At 46.6% G+C, this 10,514-nt stretch overlaps 1 protein-coding gene across 1 annotated transcript in view; it reads right to left on the minus strand.

Moving 5' to 3' along the window:
• The window catches only part of LHFPL6 (LHFPL tetraspan subfamily member 6), a 223,448-nt gene extending 213,834 nt beyond the window's left edge, over window positions 1–9,614 (minus strand). Inside the window, exons 1-2 of the mRNA XM_077806670.1 lie at window positions 9,181–9,614; window positions 6,681–7,248 (exon numbers count right to left, since the gene is read on the minus strand). Of these exons, the coding sequence (XP_077662796.1) occupies window positions 6,681–7,065 (385 nt within the window). The 5' untranslated portion in view covers window positions 7,066–7,248; window positions 9,181–9,614. The remainder of the gene's footprint in view (window positions 1–6,680; window positions 7,249–9,180) is intronic.
• Window positions 9,615–10,514: the final 900 nt, after the last annotated feature.

Below are 10,514 nucleotides of genomic sequence, written 5' to 3' on the forward strand. Positions count from 1 at the left end.
TAAAGCTACTGTACAGACATTCTACTTGGTAACATCAACCAATGCCACACTTCTCGTTTGCCTCAATGTTGATGTCTTCTGGCACAGGCGCCAACTTTCTCATTTCCCTGGGGGTGCTCAAACTCTGCTCCGCCCCAGGTCCTGCCACCACCATACCTCTTCCCACCCCTGCCCTGCCTCTTCCTGCCCTGCTGTACTCCCTTCCACTCCCCCGAGCGTGCCCCACCCTCGCTCCGCCTCCTCCCCCTCAGCGCCTCCTGCCCACTGCTGAACTGCTGATCTGTGGCAGTTGGGAGGTGCTGGGAGGGAGGGGAAAGAGCTGATCCGCAAGGCCACCAGTGGGTGCTGGGCACCCACGCAGTCAGCACCTATGTCTTCTGGGGAGGCACAAGTTCCTTTCCATGCTTTCGTCTTTGTACGGTGGGGGGAAGGGGGTGTAAAAGATGTAGTTTGTCTTTGTGTAACAAGGATGATCACCCAAACCCATGAGAAAGTCACTGAGGTCTCCTATCTGACAGAAAATGGGAGAGAGGAAAAAGTGGCAAAACACCTTCTGTGATTATTGTCTGTAGGGTTCTCAACTAGAGCAGGCCATAATATGGAAATCCCTTCCTGTCAAAAATTGTCACGGTTTTTTGGAAGGGGTGGGGAGAATTGCAGATTGTGCCAAAAAGTCAAAAATGCAAAAATGTATTGCACAAAGGGATTTCCAGAAAAATTCCACTTAGAGACAAGTGAAATGGATTTTTTTGGCTTGCCATCTTCTTATCTGGAAGCCTCTTGTCCATTTCACTGTTTCCCAGCAGGCAGAGACTGAAGTGGACAAGAGCCTTCCAGCTAGGCAGCCTGAGAGCCACTATTTCAATTTTGCTGATGGAAAACTTTAAATATTTTTTTTTTTAATTAAAATGTTCCCATGGAAAATTTTGATTTTGAAAAAAGAGTGTTTTCAATCAGACAATCATTACGGTGGAAAATTCCCAAACAGCTCTATCCTCCACATCCAGCCAATGCTTGTCAAGAGCAGGCAAGGATCTGTGCAGGCTAATACATGACTATTGCCCCAGCACAAGGTATGAGGAACTTTACAGTGGCTTTTCCAGAGGGTTATTTTTCTTCTGAAGATGTTTTCAGAATTTACCTTAGAAACTGCTTCAGCCTGTTTTCCATATAGCCAAATGTTCCAAATTCCCCAAGCTACAATAAAAGGGCCATCAGTTCATGGGTTACAGTAGCTGCTGGTGTAGACACAAAGGAATGAAGAGAGAGAAATAGGGGCAAGAGCAGGTCTGCAAGGTCTGCTCATTTGGCTCCTCCCATTGCAAAAGGAATTCCTGTCGGAACTTATGGAATTCTGGTGTAAAAACTACTGGAGAATCAAGACAGTGCAACCTAGTCAGTTACATCAGATTTACCTACAGAAAATCAACTCACTTTTCAGATGCATAACAAACTGGGAGGTTCTACTGACCACTTCTGAATTTTGATTTTATGAAATTACTATGTCGTGGAAAGCCTATATGTATGTGGATCCCCCATGAGTTAGCAGGCTTGTGTCATGTCTCTTCCAGGCCCAAGACAATGGTGAATGATCACTATTCAGTGATCAGTTATTCAAAGTCAAACACCTTGAGATAATAGGTTTGCTCTGCCTGGAAGAAGACACTTTCTCCTCTTTTCTGAAGGAATGGGCGGGTTGAAAGTAATGGAAAATTACCAAAAGGCAGAACAAAAGAAGTAGGTGACCCCACCAGGAGTCTATAAAGGGACTCACAAGGGGGAATGAGAGGAGACAGAGCCATCTTGCACTACAAACATTAAGATGCAGGTAGCTGCTGCAGGGGCAAGGTAGGCAATGGGGTGGAGGACTCTGCCCGCCTGCCAGAATACAGATGATTTCTCCAGGGAAGGATGAGCTAATGAGGGACATTGTGTGCAGAAGGTTTTATTGTTTGGTGTGATCTGTATTCTCCTGTGCTTTACATGATGAAATATAAAGAGCATAAAGTTTGATAAATTGAACAAAGTAAGAGTGAGTGACTGAGAGAGAGAGACCTTCACAAATACGTGTGCCCCTGAGGGAGTTCAAATGGTAAACCAGAAGCATCATACCTTGGGGGTGGAGTTCTGGGGGAGGGTGTGTTTGAGTACTGGGAATCTGAAGGGTCAGCCAGCAGGGGTAGGTGGTTGGACAGCAGAGGGGGAATGCCAGATAGAAGGTCCGGGCCCTGTGAGCATGCGTAAGGTTGGGGCCGTGGCTGGACTCCGTTCAGGCTCCAGGAGCTTAAAACACCTTTGGCAATTCAGAGTTCAAAGGCTTGGAGTCCCTTTGGCATTCCTAGCGGACAGCCAAAAAGGGTCGCTCGCCAGGACCTGTGACAACATGCATCAATTAAGACCAATGGATTTAATTCAGATATGTGTCAAAGATGGTGGGTAATCATTTCACTCACTCCTGAATATGGCTCAACATAGAGTCAAAGAGAGTTTTGCTTAAGTAAGAGCCGATTTCAGTCCTTCTCTTTTGTGTGCCAACCCTTTTTATGAAGTCACCTTGCTAGCATAATGGTCTTTAAATTTACAGTATGTGAAATACTTGTATCTTTTGCTACACTGCTTGTAATAAAACTGGGTAACCTTTCAGTTCATTTTGCTTTTAATTTGATTGCTCTTCATTCAAAGAGTGAAATTATTCATCACATTAGTATGTCATATCTACCAAATTGCAAAGAAAAGAAAAGAGGATAGATAATTAGAGTACAGTTTGCTGTAGACTTGTTAAACTTTACTTTTTGCCAATCATGCTCTTTACTTTTTGCCAATCAAGTCATACCTTTCAATACAGTCTATTATAGGTACATGATATGTTTCTCAATCTTCCAAACATTCACAGTAAACCAGCTAGATACATTGCACGTACTGTTCTCAGTGAAGACTGTATGCATCTACATAACTGTGCCCTCAAGAGGTTATAAACAGTATAACTTTCACATTGGTTATCAGTACTCAGAAGCAATACAGCAAAAGTGCTTGTAAAGTATCAGCTACAGCAGTGGTTCTCCAAGCTGGTCCGCCGCTTGTTCAGGGAAAGTCCCTGGTGGGCCAGACCGGTTTACCTGCCGCGTCCGCAGGTTCAGCCGATTGCAGCTCCCAGTGGCCGCGGTTCACCGTTCCAGGCCAATGGGGGCTGCGGGAAGCGGCGCGGGCCAAGGGACATGCTGGCCGCCCTTCCTGCAGCTCCCATTGGCCTGGAGCGGCGAACCGCGGCCAGTGAGAGCCGCGATCGGCCGAACCTGCGGACGCAGCAGGTAAACAAACCGGTCTGGCCCGCCAGGGGCTTTCCCTGAACAAGCGGCGGACCAGCTTTGAGAACCACTGAGCTACAGCAGTAGCAGCTCTCAAACTATGGTCTATGCGCCACTGATGGTCAACAGAGAACTGGCTGGCCAAATGGTGCTGGCTCCTTTTCCTTGTTTCTGGCAGCTAATTGCATAAGAAGAAACTAAATATACATTAAACACTTTCCTAATGTTACTTTTCCATGTAAGCAATTGTTGTAATTACTGCAGTGATATCGTAAATAGGATGGAAAGTGGTTCATGTGATTGAGAATGGGAGGGAAGAGTCCACAAGGCAATCTCTGTGTTAAGACTGAAAAAGTTAAAGAACCCCAGAGCATAGTATCCTAGTATTGTTTTAAAATATATACAGACCCCACTCTCAGGATCCTCTGAAACCGTAAATGAGCCTCTTTAATGCCTAACAAACCAATTTCTAAACAGCTGTTCCTAGTCTGTGGCGTTTGCAGTTTCATACAAGTTCTACCATTCATTTTTTAGGAGAGGACTTGGTTTACAATAAGCACCCATGAGTAACTGACTCTTGGTTTCCACATACAGCAACAACTCTGTGAAACCCCACCTGTAAAACCTTAGCACCATTTCACTAGGGAAGGCTTAGCTGGTTTTACGCAGGGGTTACTCCACTGACCTCCCTGGAGTTACTCCTGATTTGCACTCAGGTGAGAGGAGAATCAGGCCCTGTGTCTACGAGTGCCCACCCACATCATCTCAATAGCAGAGAAAAAGCCTCTAATACCAGAGCAGGACAATCAGATCAATTTGTCAATATTGGTCCCCTCCCAACCTCTGTATCCGAACTGTATAGTGTTCTCACCTGCCCTTATGTCTCCCACTACAAGACATTTGGCCAGTTAGTTTATTCACCCAAGTTAGTGCATTTTAAAACACTTAGTGCCCATAACTGTCGTACCTATCAAAACCCATGAGCTAGAAAATCTATTGTTTTTATGTTTGTGTTTAACGTCAGTTAAAATTCTTTTACATTCAAACACTCCCCCTGAGTTGTTGACAGTAGACACAACAAGTGTGCTGATGCAGGAGAATCAGAAGGTGAAAGCGTCTATAAACAGAAAGTGAAACTGACTGATCTAGAATTACTGCCAAACTGAGTGAACAGCAAAAAATAATCAAACAGCATAAAACTGTTAACATACTTTTCCTTTCAATAATCTAGGTTTTGATTAGTAATATATATGTAGAGTAATAGTAAAGTTTTGGGGGAGGAAATTGGGATAAATCTTCAGCTGGTGTAAATCAGCATAGCTCCATTGTCCTTAAGACTATGAAGCTATGCAGCTTTACACCAGCTAAGGATCTGACCCATGTTCTTTACCTTGACAGCGTCCCTTTAACTTGTCCAAGTTACTGACCCACCACACCCTCCCGCACCCCTAATGTCTTAAGTTGTTTTATGTACCTTCAGAAGTTATGGTTTCTCAATTAGTTCATTTCTTGCGCATTTTACAGCATTGCTGCGCGATATTAGGGATAACCCTGAAACCCAGTAGAGGAGGAAATTACACATGCTGTGTAAATAATTTCTGAACTGTAAGTAAAGCTCTCTGTGATTTTCGTTTCGTATCACAAGATCACTGATCTTTTGGATTGCATCTACTGAAAATAAACTCTGAACACTTATGTCCACCCCTCCGTGGAAAATTGTATTGCAGTCTATGCTGGAAAATTCCGTTGGCTTGCACTGTAACCTTAAGGATGCCTCTTCCCTCATCACATTTGATTCCAAGTCTCCATCAGCAGTCAGAGAGGGGTGGCATACTTACAGCACAAGACAAAGCCACAAAGATTTGTGAGTTTTCCACTCCTCCTGTTCCCCTTCCCTCAATATTGACAGTGGAGGTTGTCATATTTCACTAGCATGGTTGTAATCAGACGCAGGAGCAGCCCAGCCGGCAAGCCTGCAGAAAGGGGGAATGCTGCCACAAAAAATGGATCAACTAAAATTAAAATCATCTGATCAGAGACAAATTGAAAACAGAAAACAGTGGCTAAAAAGCAAGCAGGAGTGAAGCCTTTGTGGTGGGTGGAAGTGAAAATAACCAGTCTGAGTGGGATCACACATATTAATTATTTAATCAAATATCTCTCCATCTTTCTGCCTGCGGGTGGGGGAGAGGGTGGAATTTCATGACAAAGTGGGCTTTTGGAACCGTACGTTACCGTCACAATTCTCTCTCAAGGCGTTGCTATTTTCTTCCAGATTGTGAGCCATATTAAATACAGAAATGCCTGTAGGTCAACCAGCAGACAGAAGGCTGAAGTAACAGTGTCAGTTTATTTCTGAGTATAGAAATTACTTCAAAGCTTTGGGTCAGATTCTCAGCTGAGGTAAATGAGCTCCTTAATGAAGCTACAACTTACACTAGCTGAGGCCAAGGCCCAGATAGTCTTCCTTTCCTTTCCCCTGATTTTCAACTTTAAACTGTGTAGTGCAGTCTTGTTTGCAGTGATACACGTAAAAATTTATTTCCACTTCGTTATTGTGTGAGCCCTGTTTGGAGGGGAGGGAATTACAAGTCCCAATGAAGCACACAACTATGCTTTCTGAATTTGCACTCCTAGAAATGGCTATCACAGGACATGTGAAACATTGCAGCTGTGACGGTTTCTGCACTGAATGCCACTGAAATACACAACCTCACTATAAATAGTACAGCCTAAAATCTCATTCATCTGAATGGTTATTCAAGAGGAAAGTGTTGCTAAAACATATGCAATGCTCCAGCACCACTTACAACAATACAGTGGTGATTTACTCTGAAAAATGACTCTATAAGCATAGCATTGTGGGGTTCCAAGTTTAATATCTCAGGAACTTTGAGGTCAAATTTGATCTCAATCTATAAGAAAAAAAATTTCCCCTTAACTGTCAGCACTGCAAACTCCACCTAGAACCTGAGAGTCAAGCTGTATTCTTTCTGGCTTTGGATCACTCTATTCTGAAATAAAGATTCTCCAGTTGGAATCTGGGGTTTGACCCTGCAGTTGGATCCAAGTGGGTACACCCATGTCCTGATGCAGTGCCCTACTGAAGTCAACAGTACTGTGAAAACAGAAGGCAAAAGACAATCCCTTCCCCAGGGGGCTTACAATTTAATTGTACTCTCACAACCTAATAATAGTTTTAAGTGATTTAATGCAGCATACTTTCTGAAAGGTTAAATGCCAGCCTGGCAGGAACTTCAGTACATGAGAATGAACAAGGTTGACTGCAACCTGCAGAGGTGCTATCGTAAGAATGGAGAAAATAATGCAGTCACTGTACAAGCACAGTACAGGAATCAGAAGCTTGTGACTTACCTCCCAGGAACTGGATGCCCCCTGCTACCCGGCCCACAGTTCTGGAGATGAGCTCGGACACACAGCAGCCCATGAGTGCTGTCAGCGCCACCAAAAGGAGGAGGCCACAGCCCAGCCCTGTCACCACGGTGCAGATCCTCCACTCAGCACTTGGGATGGCCTGGAAGGATGCGTAGCGACCACACTGCTCTACCATCACTGTAGTCTGGCGGCTCTCATCCCGCACTGGATAGGAACACCTCCGGAAAGTGCCAAAGGACACTGACTTCTCCAGCTGAGACCCCAACAGCCAGTAGGGCATAAAGAATCCTATGCAGGAGGCAGCAGCACAGAGGAAGGAGAGAAGTGCCCATATCATCCCAGTGCAAGTAAGGCTGGATGCCATTTTTTTTACTCACAACCAATAACGGTAGCAATAAGGAGAGAGGGACTGCGTGTGTGTGTATGCGTTAGTTTGGGGAGATTTATGAGTAACCCAGAATCTTTCAGTCCTGGTCAATCCTCAGCCTAGTAAAAACTTGAATCCTAAAGGCCATGACGCTCTCTTCTGTCATGAAGATGAAGGTCCCTGGTTAAATCATAACAAGGAGGAAAATAAAAATTCAATAATATTAAACTAATAAAATAAATAATAATCAGTTTCACTCTCTGTAGTGCTTTTCTTCCAAGAATCTCAAAGCAATGAGACACTGTTCACATAAATCACACTTCTACCTCAAAATGTTTTCCCTATTAATATTACAAATAGTATCTAGAATTGCCACAATGGACAGATTAGAGAATAAATATTCCATTTTGTTTACTATGTTCATTTGCCAGCACTGTATAGCCAGTTTCAATGTCCCTCTCCCCCCCCCACCCCATGTAGTAAGTTAGTCAATCATTTTCCTCTGTTGTTTGTGTTGGTCTTTCACACAGCAGCAACAGGGGAAAGGAAAACATGTATTTAATCCTTACCAGTTGGTTCCCTGATCCTGCAAAGACTTACACATGCTTAAGTTTATGCATTCAGTGGGACAACTCACATTAAAGTTAAGTATCTGAATAAGCCTTTGCAGGATTGAGGCCCTTGGGAAGTTACATAAGTAGTATTGAAACACCTAATTAACAGATGAGTAAAATGAGACATCAAGAGGTTAAAATTTTGTCAAAAATGGCCAGGGATTTTTGGTGCATCAGTGCTCAGGTGCCCGAAAGGAGACACCTTGTGCCTGATTTACAGAGATGCTAAGCATCCACAATTCCAACTATAGTCAATGACAGCTGCAGGCATATTAGTACCAAATAATCCCAAATTGTGTACCCAAAATCTGTGCTGCTTAAAAGAAGCAGCCACATTTAAAATTTTGCCTGCAAGTGACTTGCTAAAGGTCACTCAGCAAGACCTGAGGAACACAGCCTGGCTCCCAGCCTCCTTCTCTGACAATTACATATTTCTAACGTAGCACTGTAGCATCCTCCCACTTCCGATTACAGTACAGAACTAATCACTACTCTCCAAAAGTTAGAGGAATATTTTTTTAAATCCACAATGGATCATTAAGTCTGAATCCAATAGCATTTGTATGGTTATGATCATTTCTCACAGTTGCTGCCAAATGAATTCTGACAGCTATTTACTTTTTTCTTTTGGCTACATGCCAAGTCAGTGAATTCACTTCATGTACAGGCAATAAAATTAATACTGCATTTTTACCAGCAGGGAATGTAGGAAACGGTCTTAAAATGAAATGAACCATGCAGACCACATTAAAGTTTGTTTACTTTTTTAATTTATTTAAGAAAAATAATCCTCTGCCATGAAGCTTATTTTCTGGCAGAAGAGTATGTCTGTATGTATTTGTACCCATCATCTGAATGTATTCACATCACCTCTGACCTACAAAAGACCAAAAACGTAGGAGGAAAACCTAGAAAGTGGTGCACAAGGTATCCTGTCTCCTCTGTGTCTCTTTAGGTGGTAGGCTCTTTGGACCAGAGGTTGTCCTTTCTTTGTGGCTCATGCAGTCCACATCACACTAGCTCGATGATGATAATTAACAATATACAGGTAGATCACAGTGCTTAATTCCCCACCCCCCCTCCGCGATTATTAGGAAAGATCACGTGCTTTAAAATAAAGGACAATATGGAGACTTTGGTGGTAAGGTGCCAGATGCTACTCCCTGTGAAGTGAACAGCAAAGCTCCCATTGACTTCAACGGGAGCAGGATCTCGCCCTAGGAAGGTCTGCTTTCATTCATAGCCTGACTCGCTAGTTTAAAAAAACAAACCTATGTTGCACTGTACTTTTTGCGTGCGGAACAATGTACCCAACATGTCAGTGTCAACTTGAAATCGGACCCCGTCCAGCCTGCAAGAAGCTACAAAGTCTCCGAAGCCCTTTCTGCTCCGGGGGGTTTGGCAGAACCGCTCTCCCATTCCCACGCACGCTGCCCCGCGAAACTTGCCAGCACGAGTTCCTGTAGCGGAGCCCCCGCATTGAGAAGACCCCCGTTACCTGGTTCACGTGGCAGCTCGGAGGGACCGCGCAGCGCGGCGAAGCCCGGGCGAGCTGGAGGCAGGGATGAGCCAGGTCCGGTCTGTCTGCCGGGGGAAGCTGCCCTTGTCAGGTGAGAAGGTGCCGGGCACAAGGCAGCCGCCCGACGGCCAACTCCCAGTCCGGCGGAGGCGCTCAGCCAGCCGCGCCGCTCCCAGCTGCAGCGGGGCAGGCAGCCGCGGCGATGCTCCGCGGGGCTGGAAAGGCACCGGCCAGCCAGCAGCGCTCAGCAGCGGGGCGGGGGGCAGCCCGCGGGCCGGGAGAGGCGGGTCCTGACCCGCTGTGCCAAGGGCTCGCTCGGATCCTCCGGCTCCCAGACGCGCGGGGAACTCCCCCCTCCGGCAGCGGCGCAGGGCGGACGGGGCTGGCGGAGCCAGGCGGGGGCGGTGCGGGGCAGGGAGGCTCGCGTGGCCCCTGCTCCGGCCCCCCGCGCCCGGGCGCTGCCGGCAGGGGGCTGTGTGGGCGCAGGGAGGCGGCCGGCTGGCGCTGCCACGCAATGGGCTTCAAGGCGGGCAGGGCGCGCGGCTGCTTTCCCCTCCCACCGCCTCCTGCTCACCGGGCGGGACCCCGCCGCAGGCTCAGCAATTGCGGGGCTGGCCGGGACATTCTTGGAGCCTGAGAGGCTTGGGGGGGGCCGCACAGGCAAGGGGGTGTCAAACTCCCCCTTGAAGCATCAGCCCCGCCCAGGCTCCGCCCTCCCAAAGACCCTTCAAGGGGGAGGGGGGACGATGAGCGGGCAGAAGGGGATGGATTCGTGAGCTGAGGAATAGCAGAGAAAGTTACATTGCAGTGGGGCCTGCTGCTGCCTGGGTGCCTTGGATTGTGTCTCTTCCGGGGGGAGGCTTGTTCCCAACAGGGAGGCGGACAGGGAGAGCTGGAGGCGCACAAGCCAGCCGCAGAGAGGAGGAAAGGATCGGAGAGGGGTAAAGGCTGCAGTCCTTAAATGGAAGAAGATGGGCTGAGGACAGTGTATGGTGGTGGGGAGAGGGGGTGCAGCCGAGGCTCCAGCATTTTGATCAGGGCAGTTTGGGAGCTGCTTTGCAGGGAGGAGAAATGTGGCAAGGGCGTGAGGAGCCACCGGAGGAGGCAGGGTGGGAGTTTAGCTAATGGTGCTGCAGCAGCCTCACAGGGCTGGGATAGGTTATGCCAAGGGCTGGGGTAGCAACATTTTCCTAAAGTGTCTCCAGGGGGAAGGGGTTTTTGCAAACTTTTTTTTCTTTTTTTTAATTCACTGAGAATAAAAAATTTCCTGCCTTGTTTTGTTTTTTTCCTAGCTTGAGTAAGTTTTTTTCAGA

Source organism: Eretmochelys imbricata, chromosome 1 (assembly GCF_965152235.1).
Source record: "Eretmochelys imbricata isolate rEreImb1 chromosome 1, rEreImb1.hap1, whole genome shotgun sequence".
Taxonomy (NCBI): Eukaryota; Metazoa; Chordata; order Testudines; family Cheloniidae; genus Eretmochelys; species Eretmochelys imbricata.